The sequence below is a fragment of the Nycticebus coucang genome, chromosome 8 (genome assembly GCF_027406575.1).
Source record: "Nycticebus coucang isolate mNycCou1 chromosome 8, mNycCou1.pri, whole genome shotgun sequence".
NCBI classification, from domain to species: domain Eukaryota; kingdom Metazoa; phylum Chordata; class Mammalia; order Primates; family Lorisidae; genus Nycticebus; species Nycticebus coucang.
The window spans coordinates 24,799,360-24,819,091 of NC_069787.1; the positions used below are offsets into that span (position 1 = coordinate 24,799,360).

At 39.1% G+C, this 19,732-nt stretch overlaps 1 protein-coding gene across 2 annotated transcripts in view; it reads left to right on the plus strand.

The window, feature by feature from the left end:
* The window catches only part of SHQ1 (SHQ1, H/ACA ribonucleoprotein assembly factor), a 151,905-nt gene that overhangs the window by 53,787 nt on the left and 78,386 nt on the right, over positions 1-19,732 (plus strand). For both annotated transcript variants that reach the window (XM_053599049.1, XM_053599050.1), the window contains one exon: positions 15,023-15,143. In XM_053599049.1, the coding sequence (XP_053455024.1) occupies positions 15,023-15,143 (121 nt within the window). The remainder of the gene's footprint in view (positions 1-15,022; positions 15,144-19,732) is intronic.

The following is a 19,732-nucleotide window of genomic DNA, read 5'->3' on the forward strand; positions in this document are numbered from 1 at the left end:
TGGCGTCAGCGTAGCTCACAGCAACCTCAAACTCCTGGGCTCAACAATTGACAACTGCAACAAAAAATAGCTGGGCGTTCTGGCGGGCACCTGGAGTCAAAGCTACTTGGGAGGCTGAGGCAAGAGACTCACTTGAGCCCAAGAATTTGAGGTTGCTGTGTGTGCTGTGATGCCATGGCACTCTACCCAGGGTGACAGCTTGAGACTCTGTCTCAAAAAAAGAAAAAAACAAAACAAAACAGGCTCAGCGCCTGTAGCTCAGCGGCTAGGGCACCAGCCACAAATACCGTAGCTAGTGGGTTTGAACCCAGCCCGGGCCTGCCAAACAACAGTGACAAGTACAACCAAAAAATAGCCAGGTGTTGTGGCAGGTGTCTGTAGTCCCAGCTACTTGGGAGACTGAGATGAGAATTGCTTAAGCCCAAGAATTTGAGGTTATCGTGAGCAATGATGCCACGGCAGTCTACCAAGGGCAATATGTTGAGACTCTGTCTCAAAAAAGGAAAAGAAAAAGAAAGAATAATAATATTAAAAGAAAAATAGTATTTTGTGGCACATGGAAATTATATGAGCAGGGTGATTCATGTGATCATTCGTTACAGGTGATTCATGCCTGTAATCCCAGCACTTTCGGAAACCAAGGTAGGGGATCTTCTGAGCCCAGGAGTTCAAGACCAGCCTGCACAGCATGGAAAAGACCCTGTCTCTATTAAAAAAAAACACGAAAATTACATGAAATTCAAATTTTAGTGTCTATAAATAAAGTTTGACTGGGACATGGTCATGCTCATTCACTAACGTATTACTGTGGCAGCTTTTGTGCTATAATGGCAGACTTGAGTAGTTGTCACGGAAATCATATGGCCTGCGAAAGCCAAAATGTTTACTTTCTATCCCTTTACAGAAAAAATTTACCTCCTCTACCTTAGGTGTGTACATAGCGGTTTAGTAGTGAGCCAAGGTCCTTGGCTGCTTTCCCTCCCAAATAGTGCCCAGCATTGAAGTGGGTCCTTTCAGCTGTTTTCTCTCTCCTTCCCACAGGATGAGATGTGTCCAATCTAGTTGCTTCACAGTCGAGTAGACTCCTCCACGTTAGGAACAGCAAACTGGGATACCTGCTTGGCTCAAGAGGGTAAATGAATAAGGACAGGGATGGTAGGGTGTGAAAAAAAAAACGGAGTAATGAGGCCTGTGTGAACTGGAGAGATAAGGGCTCTTCTGTAGCCTACTATTGCTGCTGTGTGACTGCCAGTTTGAGGGACTTCTTTTTAAAGAAGAAAGTAATGATTTTAATGTAAAATTTTCAAAAGTTTAGATATAAACAAAGAAGTAAAAGAGTTTGAATAATACTGTTAAAGAATCCTAGAGTTGGGCGGCGCTTGTGGCTCAGTGGGTAAGGTGTCAGCCCCATATACCGAAGGTGGTGGGTTCGAACCTGGCCCCGGCCAAACTCCAACAAAAAAATAGCCAGGCATTTCTGAGAGTCCAAGCCAGTCTGGAAGGGCCCCCAGTTTTCCTTCTCTGCTGCAAAGCAGGCTAAGTGCCTGCTGTCTTCTTCATGCCCTCCTGGACCTGCCAGTTTCTAGCTGCGATGAGGATTTGCACTGGGTTTCTGCTCCTTCAATCCCAGTTTGAGACCAAATCTCAACCCTATTTCAAGGCTAGTCAAGGGAGGCAGGGAGCAGATGTCCTGGATTGTGTAATGTAGCTAACACCAGGCAGCCTTTGTTCCCCCTTCACTTTCTTTTTTTTTTCAGATTCATATAAAGGTACAATTAGGTGACAGTGTTTGTTAGGTCCCCGTGGTAGTTGTGCCTCTCACCCATGAGGTGTGCCATACACCCTTACATTGTACCTATTAGGTGAGAGCACACCAGAAAGCTTTTTTTTTTAAAAGCAAATTCCTGGCAGAGGCTGTAGTTCAGTGGGTAGGGCACCGGCCCCATATATCGAGGATGGCGGGTTCAAACCTGGCCCTAGCCAAACTGTAACAAAAAAATAGCCAAGGGTTGCGGTGAGCGTCTGTGGTCCCAGCTACTTGGAAAGCTGAGGCAAGGGAATCGCCTAAGCCCAGGAGTTGGAGGTTGCTGTGAGCTATGACTTGACGGCACTCTACCAAGGATGATAAAGTGAGACTTTGTCTCTACCAAAAAAAAAAAAAAATAAAAAGCAGATTCCTTACCTTTCTTGGAGCTACTTTGTATTGTTAGTGTTGTCAGCCAGAACCTGGTCAGGGTGGTGGGGACAAGTGGTTCTCAACCTTCCTAATGCCACTGCCACCCTTTAATACAGTTCTTCATGTTGTGGTGACCCCAGGGGGTCACGGCGTTAGGAAGGTTGAGAACCACTGAGTTAGAGGATTTCGGTACCTCTAGTACCACACTTCACTCTGACCCTAATAGGTTTTGTTAGTAGGGGGGAGAAGAGAGGGTTGACAGGGAAGAAGCAAACAGCATAGGCCTTATGGGTGAGGTATAGTGGTAGTCATCACTTAAAGAACATGTAGGATTTATGTAGGATTTAGGAAAGAAGATATAGATTTAGGAAAGAATAACCTTTACAGTTATTCCCCAAGAAAGCAGAAGGCAAAAAAATGAGGGAGAGGAAAATAAAGGAGTTCCATGTCCAAGAAATGGCAAATCCTCTAGTTTGTTTGGAGGCCAGGGATGTGAAGAGGGATAGTAGTTAAGGGGGGGCGGTGGTGTGTTGGAACAGGGTGTAAGAGTCTATAGTGGCTTGCTAGAGAAATCAGGCCTTATAAACCACTGAAGAGTTTGGTGTTGAGCCTGTGATGGGCTCATGAAATCAGATACATACAGCAGTAATATTTAGCACAAGGTCATTGAAGGGGACACAGCTAGCAGCACAGAAGAGAGAGGAGACTCTTATTATTGCCTGGACCCTGTATGGTTGGGGACAGGCAATGTGGTGTGACACAGAGCACTCACAGTTTGTTGGGGAGGAAGGAAGAAATAGGTGGACTGGCTGGGCGCGGTGGCTCACGCCTGTAATCCTAGCACTCTGGGAGGCGGAGGTGGGTGGATTGCTTGAGCTCATGAATTCGAGACCAGCCTGAGGAAGAGGGAGACCCCATCTCTATAAAAACAGAAAACATAGCTGGGCTTTGTGGCAGATGCTTGTAGTCCCAACTACCTGGGAGGCTGAGGCAAGAGAATCACTTAAGCTCAAGAGTTTGAGGTTGCCATGAGCTGTGACACAATGGCAATCTACCAAGGGAGACATAGTGAGACTCTGTCTCAAAAAAAAAAAAAAAAGGAAGTATGTGGACAAATGCTTCACATGTAGTGGGGGTACAGGCCAATAAAGGGGTTCTAGGAACTTTGATCCTGTATAGTTTGATGTCCTCTTTATGTACATAAAATACTTCTGTGTTAATTATCTGATTTAATTCTGGCAGTAATTCTTAAGAAATCCCTCTCATTTTGTCCATGTAGAAACAGAATCAGATTAAGTACCAAAGTACCAAGCAGCTAAAAAGTAATACAAGAAGTAAGAACTGGGCTACATGACGGGTCTACAGTGGAACAGCTGCAATTATTATATTTTTACTTCTTGGAGAAATTCGCTAAGAACTGTATCAGATTATTTGTGTGTAGCTTCTTAATGATCCTTGCTTGGCTTTTTAGGATCAGGGACTGAATTCTAAGATCTTAATTTCATAGTCAAAATTTTCATGTAACTTTTTCATATAAATTAAACTTGCATGTAGATGTAGTTATCTAACATTTTTAGTAAATAATATTACTGTCCATTGGTTAAAATGGGAAGAAGCATAACTTAGTACTACCAGTGTAAAGATTATTTAGCAGTGGGCAAACGTATTGAAATATAGGGAGGATTTCAAAGGGTTTAGTTTTTCTCCTTTGACCTTGACCTACTTATCAGTATTTTCAGATCACCAAAGGAACTCTTTAAGTGGTAGGATTGGGCTTGTTCTTTCTTTTTAAGACTATTTGGGCGGCGCCTGTGGCTCAGTCGGTAAGGCACCGGCCCCATATACCGAGGGTGGTGGGTTCAAACTGGTCCCCGGCTGAACTGCAACAAAAAAAATAGCTGGGTGTTGTGGCGGGCGCCTGTAGTCCTAGCTACTCCAGAGGCTGAGGCAAGAGAATCGCTTAAGCCCAGGAGCTGGAGGTTGCTGTGAGCTGCCATAAAGTGAGACTGTCTCTAAAAAAAAAAAAAAAAAAAAAAGACTATTTGAGGTATTCAGTTTCTCTTTCTTCCTATTTGTTTGGATTCCTCTTTTCTGCAGTTTTAGTTTTTTCGATTTGAAACTAAACTGATTTCAAAGAATTAGTCAGAATTTTTTTTTTAAGTACTATTTTTTCAAATTTTTTAAAGTATGACAGTGGTGCTTTAATAGGGATTGCATTAAATCTATAGATTGCTTTGGGTAGCATGGACATTTTAACAATGCTGATTCTTCCCAGCCATGAGCATGGTATGTTTTTCCATTTGTTAACATCTTCAACTATTTCTTTTCTCAGTTTCATAGTTCTCTATATAGAGGTCTTTCATGTCCCTTGTTAGGTAAATTCCCAGATATTTCACCTTCTTTGACACATTATAAAAGGAATAGAGTCCTTGACTGTTTTTTCAGCTTGACTGTTGTTGGCATATATAAAAGCTACTGAGTTGTAAGTATCGATTTTGTATCCTGAGACGTTGCTATGTTCCTTGATCACTTCTAAGAGTTTTGAAGTTGAGACCCTGGGATTTTCTAGGTATAGGATCATATCATCAGTGAAGAGTGAGAGTTTGATCTCCTCTGACCCTATTTGGATATCCTTGATTGCCTTCTCTTCCCTGATTGCAGTGGCTAAGACTTCCATTACTATGTTGAATAGCAGTGGAGACAGTGGGCATCCTTTCCTCGTTCCTGATCTGAGTGGAAATGTTTTCAGTTTTACACCATTCAATATGATATTGGCTGTAGGTTTGCTGTAGATGGCCTCTGTCAGTTTAAGAATTGTCCCTTCTATGCCTATTTTCTTAAGAATTCTGATCATGAAAGGATGCTGGATATTATCAAAGGCTTTTTCTGCGTCAATTGAGAGAATCATATGGTCTTTGTTTTTTATTTTATTGATGTGATGTATTATATTTATAGATTTGTATATGTTGAACCAACCCTGTAACCCTTGAGTTAAACCAACTTGATCATGGTGTATAATATTTTTTTTCTTTCTTTTTTTTTTTTTTTTTTTTTTTGTGGTTTTTGGCTGGGACTGGGTTTGAACCCGCCACCTCCGGCATATGGGACCGGCGCCCTACTCACTGAGCCACAGGCGCCGCCCTCTTTTTTTTTTTTTTTTATTAAATCATAGCTTGTACATTAATGCTATCATGGGGCACCATGCACTGGTTTTATATACAATTTGAAATATTTTCATCAAACTGGTTAACATAGTCTTCCTGGCATTTTCTTACTTATTATGTTAAGACATTTATATTCTACATTTAGTAAGTTTCACATGTACCCTTGTAAGATGCACCGTAGGTATGGTCCCACCAATTACCCTCCCTCTAGCCATCTTCCCCCCTCCCCTCCCTTTCCCCTTTCCCCATGTTCTTAGGTTATAATTGGGGTGTATAATTATTTTGATGTGTTGTTGAATTCTGTTTGCTAAGATCTTATTGAATATTTTTGCATCGATATTCATTAATGATAGTGGTCTATAATTTTCTTTCTTTGTTGGATCCTTGCATTGATATTCATTAATGATATTGGTCTATAATTTTCTTTGCTTGTTGGATCCTTTCCTGGTTTGGGGATCAGGGTGATATTTGCTTCATAGAATGTGTTAGGAAGTATTCCTTCTTTTTCTATGCTTTGGAAAATGTTGTATAATATAGGTACTAGTTCCTCTTGAAAGGTTTAATAGAATTCATATGCGAAGCCATCTGGTTCTGGACTTTTTGTTTTTGGGAGATTTCGTATTGTTGATGCTATTTCAGTGATTGCTATAGGTCTATTCAAGATTTCTAATTCTTTTTGGTTGAGTTTAGGAAGGTGGCATGCTTCCAGGTATTCGTCCATTTCCTTCAGATTTTCATATTTCTGTTAGTAGAGATTTTTGTAGTAATCACTGAGGATTTTTTTGAATTTCTGAAGTGTCTGTTGTTATTTCTCTTTTATCGTTTCTCATAGATGATATTAGAGATTTTACTTTTCTATTTCTGGTTAGGTTGGCCAAAAGTTTATTAATTTTGTTAATTTTTTAAAAAACCAACTTTTTGTTTTGTTGGTCTTCTGAATGATTTTTTGTTTTCAATTTCTTTTTTTTTTTTTTTTTGGTTGAGACAGAGTCTCACTTTATCACCCTTGGTAGAGTGCCGTGGCATCACACAGCTCACAGCAACCTCCCACTCCTGGGCTTAGGCTATTTTCTTGCCTTAGCCTCCCGAGTACCTTGGACTGCAGGTGCCTGCCACAACGCCTGGCTATTGTTTTTTTTTGTTGTTGTTGTTGCAGTTTGGCTAGGGCCAGGTTTGAACCCACCTCCCTCCATATATGGGTCTGGCACCCTACCTACTGAGCCACAGGCGCTGCTGTTCAATTTCATTTAATTCTGCCCTAATTTTGGTTATTTCTTTTCTTCTGCTGGGTTGGGAGTTGGAATATATTTCCTTTTCCAGTTGCTTGAGATGATCCATTAAATTGTTGGCCTCCTCTCTGTTTTCTTAATGAAGGCTTCCAATGCTATAAATTTCCCTCTTAGGACTGCCTTTGCAGTATCCCCCAGGTTTTGATAATTTGTGTCTTCATTATCATTTTGTTCTAAAAATTTGGTGATTTCCTTTTTTTTTTGTTGTAGAGACAGAGTCTCACTTTATGGCCCTCGGTAGAGTGCCGTGGCCGCACACAGCTCACAGCAACCTCCAACTCCTGGGCTTAAGCAATTCTCTTGCCTCAGCCTCCCGAGTAGCTGGGACTACAGGCGCCTGCCACAACGCCCGGCTATTTTTTGGTTGCAGTTTGACCGGGGCCGGGTTTGAACCCGTCACCCTCGGTATATGGGGCCGGCGCCCTAACGACTGAGCCACAGGCACCGCTTGTTTGTTTTTAAGTTTTCTTAGAGATAGGATCTCTGCTCTGCTACCCAGACTGGAGTGCAGTGGCATGATCATAGCTTACTGTAGCCTCCAACTCCTCCACTCAAGTGATCTTTCTACTATTGCCTCTTGAGTCGCTGGGTCTGTAGGTATGAGCCACTGAAATTGGCCTCATGCTGTATTCTTAAAATGGAATAGTAAAATGAAAATTTTACCCACAAATTTAGGAAGTTTTCAATGTTTAAGGTTTAAAAAAAATCCAGTAGATTGCACCTGTTTCAAAGAGCTTTTTTCCATGCTGCTTCAGCTTCTTAACGTTTCTATTTTCTATTTATTGTATAGATGGGAATTTTTGTTTTTATTATTCTTCCTTGAACTTGGATGCGTTACACTTTGTAGCCCAAAGAAGTTGAAATTAATTATACCTCCATTATGCAATTTTAATAACATTTGCACATGTATTTCTTTCTTTCTTTTTTGATACATAATCTCACTTTGTCATCCTTGATAGAGTGCCATGGCGTTGTAGCTTTCAGCAGTCTCAAACTCTTGAGCTTAAATGATCCTCTCACTTCAGCCTTCCAAGTAGTTGAGACTATAGGCGCCCACCACAATGCCCAGCTATTTTTGCTCAGGCTGGTATCAAACTTGTGAGCTCAAGCCATCTGCCTGCTTTGGCCTCCTGGAGTGTTAGGATACAGGTGTGAGCCACCATGCCCAGCCTGTGCATGCATTTCTAAACGGAGACAACCATTTCTTTGATAGTTTGATTTAAGGAAGATAGGGTTAATGTCAGGGCTGTCCTTCCAAACCAGCAAATATTGCAGAGATTATTAGAGCAGAAAAGGCAAAAAGGAATATTGAGTTACATTCATTATTTGAATTTTTTGATGGTATAGTGATGTAAGAAAGTTGGTATAGCAACATTCTTTTCTCTTCAGGGAATAGGCATAATAAGGGAAGGAGTAAACAAACTATATACTTCACATTTGTTACAATGCAATAACTTAGGCCACAAAGATGTTATAACTAGTACATGTTAATTGAGCAATTTGTCCAGGTGTGTTTAAACTTAGGTTCTGTGTACTCCAGACTGTAGATTCACAGCCAGCCTTTATGGAACAGGAACATATAATTTGTTGGATGTCGTTCTAGATGAGAGAAGAAAGATGAAGAGTCATGTTCTTTCCCATCAAGGAGTTCACCACAGAAAGGTGATAGATACTGACACCGTATTTATTGCATAGTCCCTAAAAGTCAGACATACTTATTTTCAAATCCTGACTGTTGCTTTCTAGCTGTGATCTTGGCGAACTCCTTCATATTCTTGGTTCTCAGTTTTCTTATTTATGAAATAAGGAAGAAAGTACTTAACTTGTAGGGTTAAATGATATAATGTGTATAGCTGGTGCAGAGCAGGTGGGTAGCTACTAACTGCTTGTCCTAGTCCATTTTTTATTGCTATAAAAGAATATTGTAGACTGGTTCATTTATAAAGAACAGAAATTTTATTGGCTCAAGTTCTGAAGGCTGGGAAGTTCAAGACTGAGGAGCTGCATCTGGTGAAGGCCTTTTGCTGTTTCATAGCATGGCAGAAATCATCACGTGGTGAGAGCTCGTAGCCCCAAGTCCTTTTATATAATTAGCATTAATCTGTTTATGATGGGCTAAATCCTTCAAGACCTAAACACTTCTCATTAGTCCCCATCTCCCATCCCATTTTCCTCCCATGTTGGGGCTTAAGTTTCCAACATACATGCTTTTGGGGGACACATTCAAACTATAGTACTGCTATAAGAGAGGGGTATGCCAGCTATTATGAGGGAACCCTAACCAGCTTGGGAAAGAATTGAACCTCTGTTCTGAGAACTAATGCAAGATTTGGGACTTAGATGGTAAATTAGGGGTTGAATAGAGGGTGTGCCTTCTAGGCAAAGGTAACATATACAAAGTGTATGTTTATTTCATGTTAATTTTGTTTGTCATTATATGGATAATATATGTCATTTTAATAGCAAAGAATCCTTTTTTTTTTTTTTGAGACAGAGTCTCACTACGTTGCCCTGGGTAGAGTGCTATGGTGTCACAGCTCACAGCAACCTAAAACTCCTGGGCGCAACATAAAACTCCTGGGCTTAAGCGATTCTCTTGCCTCAGCCTCCCAAGTAGCTGGGACTACAGGCGCCTGCCACAACACCTGGCTATTTTTTGTTGCAGTTGTCATTGTTGTTTAGTTGGCCTGGGCTGTGTTCTAACCCGCCAGCCTTGGTGTATGTGGCTGGTGCTGAGCCCAAAGAATACTTTTTAAATTGACATAGGACTATAAATTTGTGCTCAAAATAGTAACCGATTGTTTCAAGTATGTGTTTCTTATTATGTTTAAGAAATGTAAAAGCTTAAATGGCATCTGAGGAATTTGAGGATAAAAAATTTACATAGACCATGCAGCTTTCTTAATGCTAAATTTAATGAGTATGTGTTGTGTTAGTTGTTAGGGATTTGACTTTAATCTGCTTCCTACCAGGGCCAGCTATTGAAGGAAATTACCCCATTTGATTTTCTTTTGATTGCCTCATCCCTTTTTATGGTTAAATGACCTATGAAAATTGATGTTAAAATACAGGTAATTGATACCATTTTTGATAAACGTGGTCTCATCAAAATGCCAGAATTATGGCTAGATATTTACTGAGTTACATATTTTACGATGACAGTAATATTAGCTTTTATTTTGAGATGGTTTTACAAATAAGACCAAGCAGAGCTTTCCTTTATGTACTTTGAATAACCACTCCTTTTTTGTTTACTTATTTTGGCTTTTTGTCTCATGTAGCTCAAAACTTTAAAGGGTATAGAACTAGATACCCAGAAAACCAAGCCATGTAGGAGCTGTAATGTACCAACAGTTGAAAAGAAATTTAGGTCTTACTGTGTGGAGTTAGCAATTTATATTATTTTTCCTATGCTGGCTTTTAGCCAGCAAAAACATCCACTTCCCTGATCATCTCCTAGAGACAGGAACCATTTCTTAAGTGTCTCCAACCATGAGCTGGTCTGTCAGTGAGATTATTACCTTCTCTGCTAATAGAAGGATTTCAGATAGTCATTGGACGGAACAGCTCAGTCTTATCTTTGTTTTGAGATATATTAACCTGAGATGCAACATCTGTCCAGACAGGAAAGCACATTGTTCTTAGTTTACCATTCTCGTAAAGGAAAACTGGAGAAACTTTCCATTAAAGAAAAGCCAGGGAATATGTTAAGTCTTATTTCCTGCCTATCTACTTGTTACTGTCACTCATATTTTCTCTCTGTTGTCATTATGTTTCTCTGTGTCATCATTAGTCTTTCTCTGAAGTAAAACGTTCATGCCAATTGTCACTTATAATACCAGGATACTAGTGTTAGACCACCTTTGTGAATGAACGTGAGCTCTTGGTCTCAGAGCCTTTCTTTCATAGATAGGGTTGGCTTATCCCACCAAGTCCATCCTAGAGAATCCCTAACCCTCAGGAGATTGAACATCCTAGAGAGAGCTGTTTAGTGCCTTTCTGCAGTGAAAATAGTCACTGTGGTTACTGTGTAAGGTACCTTTTTTTTTCTACTTTGAACCAGGCGGTGTACTCCTGAAAATGGTCACTTTCCTGAAGTGCCTTTGAGCAGAAATAAATGTCTTGGATTTGAGCCTTAGCAATTTTTTATGCCTATATGATGTGTGATGAGCCCACATCTGGATAAAGCCCCAAAGGATCCATGTACTTTTGAGTCCCCATAGGTTTCGGGCCACTGGCCATGTGACAACCTAGACAAGGGCCAGTTTTTTCCTTTGCTGATAGTTGCTAGATGCAATGCTGAGGGTCTGATAGAGCAGTTAGTATAAAAGAGACTTAAAAAAATCCTGCCACATGCTTGTGAGTCTCCTGGCTGTGATGCTGTAATCATCCATGTTGATATCATCAGAACAAAGGAGATCAAATATGACCTTGGGGTAATAATATGTACTGTCAGGGGGAGGATGGTTTTAATGTACTTTTAATTCCAGATTGTCAATTGCAGTAGCTTAGTTATCTTGGCCCGTATTTTGTCATATACGTACATAGCATATGATGAAGGTAGTTTGAATAAGGCTGACAATTAAAACCCACCTTTTGAAGAGAGCGCATAATTTTCCCTTTCAAAACTGCTCTGAATGTGATTTTTAAAAATTACCTGCTATAAATATTGCTCTTCAGTTGTTCAAAAATACAATTGTATATGGGAGTTAAAATTTGTAACATTCATCTGTCAGTATTTTACGGGTTGGTTGTATAGTCAAATATGTCTTTTTGTTAAACATAATGTTTCTTGTGGACAATTATGAAATTAGAGGAAAGTGCAAAAAAGGACAAGAAACTACTCCCACATGTAGAATAATGCCAGACACATAACAGGCTCTTACATATTTGCTCCGTGAATGTTGAGACTATTAGCATCTTGGTATATGTGTTTGCCATTTTTATTTTTTTGTGTGTGTGTGTATTTTTTTTTCTTTTCTTTTAAAAAAGAAAATAGGAGATAGTGGTTAGAACATGCAAATTTAATATAATTTCTTCTCTTTAAATTTAATTATTTTTTTTGACATTTTTTCTTTGTTATTTGACATTTCTTTTCATTACTGTTCTTTTACTTTTGCGTGTGTGATGGTTGGAATATTTACCAGGTAAAAGGGCACCCTACCTCACTGTAGAGATATGTGTTAAATAAAGCTGTGTGTAATTTTATTAGGTAATGCAAGCTGTAGATCGTTATTAAATATGTGACCTGAACTCCGTAGGCCTTTTATCCCTACTGCTCCCATCTGAGTTCAGGTCCTCTTGCTCATTTTGGTCTGGTCGCATTTGTTTCCCCTCCTTGTTGCTGTTTGACTTCCACTGAAATCACCCTTTTCCCCTGTGTGACCCATCTGCTCCAGCCAAGTGTTCTCCTCCAAATCCTGCATTTTCTATCAAACTAATTATAAGACACAAGACCTTGGCAGGCAGTATTCTGAAGGTGTCGTGCTGTGGAGAAGCTTATTCAAGTTATAAGAAAATGGTTTATTTTTCTGATAAAGACCTATGATAAACTTTCAAAACTTTAGGTTAATGGTTATAAAGTTGTACTAAATCCTTCCCTCTGCACCCTCTGTCTCCCCCCCCCATTCCCCCAAAAAAACAGAGAAAGAAAGCAAAAAAAGAAATCAGTTGTCACATGCTTACTGTCTTCTCTGTAACAATTAAAACTATCCAAAAAATTCTTTTTTTTTTTTTTTTTTTTTGTAGAGACAGAGTCTCACTGTACCGCCCTCAGGCAGAGTGCCGTGGCGTCACACGGCTCACAGCAACCTCTAACTCTTGGGCTTACGCGATTCTCTTGCCTCAGCCTCCCCAGCAGCTGGGACTACAGGCGCCCGCCACAACGCCCGGCTATTTTTTGGTTGCAGTTTGTCCGGGGCTGGGTTTGAACCCGCCACCCTCGGCATATGGGGCCGGCGCCCTACTCACTGAGCCACAGGCGCCGCCCTATCCAAAAAATTCTTATGGGTTAGTTAGGTTTTCCTTGATTTTTTTTTTTTTGGAGAATGGCTACCATGGCAAACTTGATTTCATCAGGTCTGTGAATTTTGGTTCTGTTTCCTCCTTTCATCAAACTCTGCCTTCAATATTACCATGTAATTAAAATAGGTGATCCACACTAATAATTTCACATAGCTAACCTGGGCCATTTTGATAAGTCATAGCTCTAACCTTGACTTAACCAAGTGAACTTTACATCTTGTATTTTCATTATTTACTTCTCTTAACAAATACTTTGGCAATGGAGCTTTCATTGGCATTCTTCCCATCCACATATGAGGAAGTCACATAGTTAATATTCTTTAAAAAGGCATGGCCTCTAGTTTCAAGGAGTTATTACCTACTTAGCTCTTGAATAATAAAAATATGATAGAGACCGAATGGATCAAGAACATACAGGTGGCACGGCACAGTGGAGAGCCTCTGGAGCCAGTAAGGGTGGAATTTATATCCTACTCCCTCAACTTAGTGACCGTATCTTACTCATCCTGGAGCCTCAGCTTCTCCTTCTGTGAAGTGAGCAGGGAAGGTTACAGGGGAAGACTGGCTGAGTTTCCTTCCCACTGCTTTCCTTTGCAGGGTTTTTAGTAAAGGACCCTGATGACTTAGGGAAGTCAGCGCAGGTCTTCCTGAAGGGGAAAAGACTTGAACTAGACCTTGACCGCAGACTAGTGGAGTGGAAAAGAAAGAGGGCCCCTGTGGGACAAAGGCTTGGAAACAAGTCCATAGAAACCCTTGAAAGCATATGCAGGGACTCAATGAAAAGTGATACATTAAAAATGTGTGTTAGAGGGGAGAGAGTCTGGAATCTGAAAGAGGAAAAAGGAGATTTTTTAATCTAGGCATGAAAGGATAAGAGTATGAATGAGGATAGGTGCTCAGGGCAGGTACAAGGAACATTTCTAAGGAAAAAACAGCAGGATTTGGTGAGACTATCAAAAGACATTGCAAGGGTTTACACTGGGCGATTACTGTATAATTTGTTCTTAAAAAGTAAAATCCAAACCTGCTGCTGCAATGTTCTGTTCTAGGTATTAGGGATTAACCACGAATAAAACATAAGTATCTACTTAACTTTTGAAACTTATTTACTAGTGTTAATTACATTAAAAATTTAGTGGTAGCAGTCTTGGGATCTTGAGATATTATCACCTAGCTCATGATTCTATTTTTTTCTTTCTTTCTTTCTTTTTCTTTTTTTTAGAGACAGAGTCTCACTTTATTGCCCTTGGTAGAGTACTGTGGCGTCACAGCTCACAGCAACCTCCAACTCCTGGGCTTAGGCGATTCTCTTGCCTCAGCCTCCCAAGTAGCTGGACTAAAGGCACCCGCCACAATGCCTGGCTATTTTTTTGTTACAGTTTGGCTGGGGCCGGGTTTGAACCCTGTACCCTCAGTGTATGGGGCCGGCGCCCTACTCACTGAGCCACAGGCGCCACTTGCTCATGATTCTTTTATCTCAAGATCTAAAAGTGAAATGGGAAATATTGATGAAAGAATATCTAGTATCTTCACAAACTCAACATACATACACTATCTCCATGTATCAGAACTATAAAGATAAGAATAAAACAGCTTATTGAAAATGCTGTGTCTCACAGGAGGTTGTACTACTTTAGATTTAGTAATTTGCCTCATAGTTAATTTCAGGGAAGAAGACGTGTTGCATGAAGTTTGGAACACCAGGGGAATCATTGAGTTGTGAAAGGTTTCTTTTGTAGACTTTGATTGGATTAAAATTAATTCATTTAACAACTGTAAGTAAGAAATTATGTAAGGATAAGACTTTAATATTTGATAGCTTTCTTTCAAATGATTTTTGTCAACTTATTTCTGAAGCAGTGATAATGATATTTCAGTGTTCAATCGAGTTTTCTTCAGTTTTTCAAGGTGAAAAAATTTGGTAGTAGATAATTCCTTAATGAGAAATGTTGACATAAGAAATAAAAAAGTTTAAAATTAAAATATAATTTTCCTTGTCATTTTGAAAAGTTGAATTAGAAGAACGTTATCTAATTAGTTATGATGCATTTAAATATTCATTTAGTTTGGAAAACTTTTTTCCCTTTCATTTAATTGACCTATTGTATTTCATAGTGTTTTTGTGGTGACTACAATTAATCAGCTATAACAATAGAATATAAAGATTATTTATAATTCTTAAGGAAAGAATTATAGGCATTTGGATGTAGTAGGATTGGTAAGTTTTCATGCACTAAAGGAATGTTAAAATTATTCTTAAGAAATCATTAAATCTCTGTGCTACTTTACATGAATCACCTTTCAGGATCTGAATTTGTCATTTTAAAAATTAGATTTTTTTCATAAGGAATTTTTTCAATTTCCTTCAGGTAAAAGTGCAGTTTTAAAGTGTTTCCTGGATATTCACAAAATTTTTCAAGAGAATGACCCAGCATATATTCTAAATGATCTCTATATCTCGGACTACTGTGTATGGATTCAGAAAGCCAAGTAAGTTTTGAGTCACTTTCGAATGTTTACATGCTTACATTTCTGAAACACCTATTTACCCAGAAAGAAAAAAGTGAAATAACCAGGGGAATAAATTTCTTTTCTTTTTTTTGCAGTTTTTGGCTGGGGCTGGGTTTGAACCCGCCATCTTCGGCATATGGCGCTGGCACCCTACTCCTTTAGCCACAGGCGCCACCCAGGGGAATAAATTTTAATGACAGAAAAAATCCATTTAGCTACCAAACACTTAAAAAGTAACTTGATTAACAGAGGAAGTTTGGTGAACTATTAACTTAGGGAAGGAGGTATAGATGGTGAAAAGTTACTTTTGTTTGAAAAAATGGGTATTGGTATTGCCTGGAAAATAGTTATTAAAACAGACAGTTGTGTTTATTGCCTTACTATTGACTGTCCAATATGAAATCTCAAGACTGAATATTTGAACTTGTATCTATTGTTTACTTACAGTTGGGTATGAGTGTGTATTTATGTGCATTCTTGTTTAGGTGCATAAACATCGTAATATACAAACCTACTCAAATCTAATCCAAATGAGAACTGCACATTTACTGGCTAATCACTGGCTTATAGAGTTCATATTATGAAAAATACAGTCTTCAGAGCCTGGTAGAGTCTTTATAACACACGTATTTAAGAGTCTGAACCCTCACAAATGGGCTTCAGCATGTGCTTGGTATGTAAAATTTTCAAAAAGCATTTGCTATTGCCTCAATCAAGAAAACACAGGAGATTAACCATTAAATTTTAAAATGTAGTGAATTTGCATTTTATGAAGGAGTTCTTTAGATCTGATTATTATTAGACATGGCCAAATTATCCATTTCTGTAGTAAGAGGCTATTAATTAAGAGCATATAAAGAGAGCTCTTAATTGGAATGATTCCTAAGTACTGTAGAAAATGATTGCACGATATCAATCGTGACTTGGAAGAGAAATAATCATGATGTTTTTAGTATTACCATGATTGGTAAGTAAAGGCTTCAGCATGGATTTTAATGCCTCTTATGAATGAGCTGTCGTATAGAATTTATTTTTTATTTTTGTTCATGGCGAAGCAATTATATTGCAGAGTGAAATACGAAAATAACTAGAAGCTATACCTGTTGTATGGAAAATGCTTAGGGGTTGCTCAAGATAACACCTAAAAACATACAGCAGGTGGTGTCAGCATTTGTGTTGGAAATGTAGATTTCACCAGATGGAAAATTGAATCTTTAACCCCTGAGGTCATAATGGCATGTCATCACTTCATTTGATTCTCCTCCTAATTGAGCTTATCAAATACCCTGCTGCCATTTCCTGTTGTTACTTTCATTTTTATAATAAAATTAAATTGAAATAGTCTTTATGAGTTTTGTTTTCTCTTTTTTCTTTCTTTCTTTCTTTTTTTTTTGAAAATGGTGAGGATTTTATAAACATGTAATGAGTATTGAGTTGGTGCCAGGGTCCCATTTCCATGAATGCCTGTTTCTCTATTTGTGACATTCCTTATTATTATTTTTTTTTTTGGCCGGGGCTGGGTTTGAACCCGCCACCTTCGGCATATGGGACCGGCGCTCTACCCCTTTGAGCCACAGGCACCGCCCAGTGACATTCCTTATTAACTAGAGAGGATTGTATTTCATTGAAGTAGAAGGATATAGACCCTAAAGTTGATGTGGTGATTATCTTACTTAGTCTTAAATTTTTTTTTCTCTTGGTTTTAAGTTGTGGGAAATGAAGCAAAATTCTTAGGTTCTTAGTAATTGTTGTAGAAATAGTAATTTTTTAAAAGAGGTAATATATCAGGGGGTAAGGTAGGAAAGAGAAACCGGCAAGGATTCTTCAAATTACTTTGTAAAGTTGTTTTCTTAACTTCACCAATTTGAACATAACTTTGCTTTTCCTGAACAGACTGTTGTTTTTACTTTGTGTGTTAAAATTTAACTGTAACCCAGCCATTTTTCGCTCCCTGTAAGATAAAACATTTGTTTCTTTATCTAATATTTATTAAGATTTCTAGTTTCATCCTTATTTTACAAGTACAACATGATTCAGCTTTTTAGTATCATCTTTATTTTTGGCTCTAAATTAATTATACTGTAGTGTGTGTTCATGATTTTTATAACATATTTTTTTCCCCTCACTGTTTACCTTGATTTATTTCTTTTTCATAAACTTGTCAGTGAAATACAGCACATTTATTTTATTTTATTTTTTTGAGACAGAATCTTATTATGTTGCCCTTGGTAGAGTACCATGGTGTCACAGCTCACAGCAACCTCTAACTCTTGGGCTTAAGTGATTCTCTTCCCTTACCCTCCCAAGTAGCTGGGACTACAGGTGCCCATCACAGTGCCCGGCTATTTTTTTTGTTGCAGTTGTCATTGTTGTTTAGCTGGCCTGGACTGCGTTCGAACTCACTAGCCTTGGTGCATGTGGCTGGTGCTGTAACCACTGGGCCATGGGCACCAAGCCACAGCATCTTATTTTTATATTTGAAAGTAGTTGTATATTATCCTTAAGTCTACGTTTGATGTTTCTGGTTATAATAATAAAAACTTTGTAAAATTTTATTTGAAATACCAGACAAGTGCTAAATTCTGAATATCACAATGAACTATTTTTATAGTCAGACATTTCCTTTGGCAAAAAGTTATTGGAATATAGGTAACAAAGCTATTCTTGTGTCCAATTAATGAAGTTATAGCAATAGCTATCATAAATTTTGCTTTAGTGCTAGGTTTTTATTTTTGTCTTAGGATAATCTGTGTCTTGTACAGCATATTTGCAAATCTTAAAGACTGAAACTTCTGGATTCTTTTTTTTTTTTTGTAGAGACAGAGTCTCACTTTATGGCCCTCGGTAGAGTGCCGTGGCCTCCCACAGCTCACAGCAACCTCCAACTCCTGGGCTTAAGCGATTCTCTTGCCTCAGCCTCCCGAGCAGCTGGGACTACAGGCGCCCGCCACAATGCCCGGCTATTAAACTCCTGGATTCTTATTCTGAGTTACAGACTTTGCAAATTGTTTTTCTGAAAGAGTGCTCCCAGTATTTTTCATTATTTGCTCTATCAGAAGTTTTGAGTGTGGTACCTACTACAGCAAACATTCTCTTGGTGTGTGCCTGTCTCGTATTGTTACAATCTAGGTGCGGATCTCTTTCCCCCTCTAAAATTGTAAGGTCCACATGAATGAGCACATAGTATCTCCTTGTGAGCCCAGTATCTCCTTGTAAGTACACTAAGTTTTAGTTGAATTGAATACATATTAGAGCAGGTTAAGAAAACATTTTTCATTGTTAAAAAAAAAATAGTACTTGGTGGCTCTGGTAGCTCAGAGGGTAGGACGCTGGCCACATACACCCAGACTGGTGGGTTCGATTGAACCCAGTCCAGCCAGCTAAACAACAATGACAACTGCAACAAAAAATAGCTGAGTGTTGTGGCCGGAGTCTGTAGTCCCAGCTACTTGGGAGACTGAGGCAAGAGAATCACTGAAGCACAAGAGTTTGAGGTTGCTGTGAGCTGTGATGCTACGGCACTCTAGCAAGGGTGACACAGACTCTGTCTCAAAAAAAAAAAGTAGCACTTTAAAAAATGTGAATTGTGGCTCAGTGCCTTTTGCACAGTGGTTATGGCGCTAGCCACATACACTGAGGGTGGCAGGTTCAGACCTGGCCTGGGCCAGCTAAACAACATTGATAATGGCAACAAAAAACAGCTGGGTGTTGTGGCGGGTACTTGTAGTCCCAGCTACTTGGGAGGCTACGGCAAGAGAATCACTTAAGCCCAAGAGTTGGAGGTTGCTGTGATGCCACAGCCCTCTACTGAGGGTGACATGGTGAGACCCTGTCTCAAAAAAAAAAAAAAAAATTGTGAATTGAGGCTGGGCATGGTGGCTCACACCTGTAATCCTATCATTCTGGAAGGCTAAGCTGGGAAGATTGCTTGAGCTCAGTACAAAAATGAGACATCATCTCCACTAAAAATAGAAAAATTAGCCAGGCATGTTGGTGGGAGACTGTAGCCCCAATATTCTCTAAACTACTCAGAAGGCGAGGCAGGAAGATCGCTCGAACCCAGGAGTTTGAGGGTGCTGTGAGTTAGGTAGGCTGATGCCATAGCACTCTAGCCTGGGCAATAAAATGAGACTGAGTCTCAAAACAAAAAAATTTCATTTCAACTTATTTTTTATATTTTCAGCTATATTCAATATAAGATTTCCCCCTGGTTCTTTGCTAGTGAGCTGCCCTCATCAGTAGCAGTGATCGTTCTGACCTTCTCAAAGTGTAGCAGTTTATACCTTTTTATATAAGCCAGAATAGAAAAGAATGAGCTATGATATGTTCTAGCTCTACTTCTCATTGGTCATATGACGCAGCGAGTCTCTTCATCTCATTCAGCCAGTATTAATATTTTAGTATTTCCTCTAGTAGTTTTCTGATTCATTTTAAACCAGTGGAAATAATAACTACACATATTCTTTGTAGCCTGTTTTATATTTACGCAGGTTTTGATTGGCCATTTAAGTGGAACAATGAAGGACCATTTGCCAAGATTCAGTAATATTGGAGAGGGTGTAAATTAG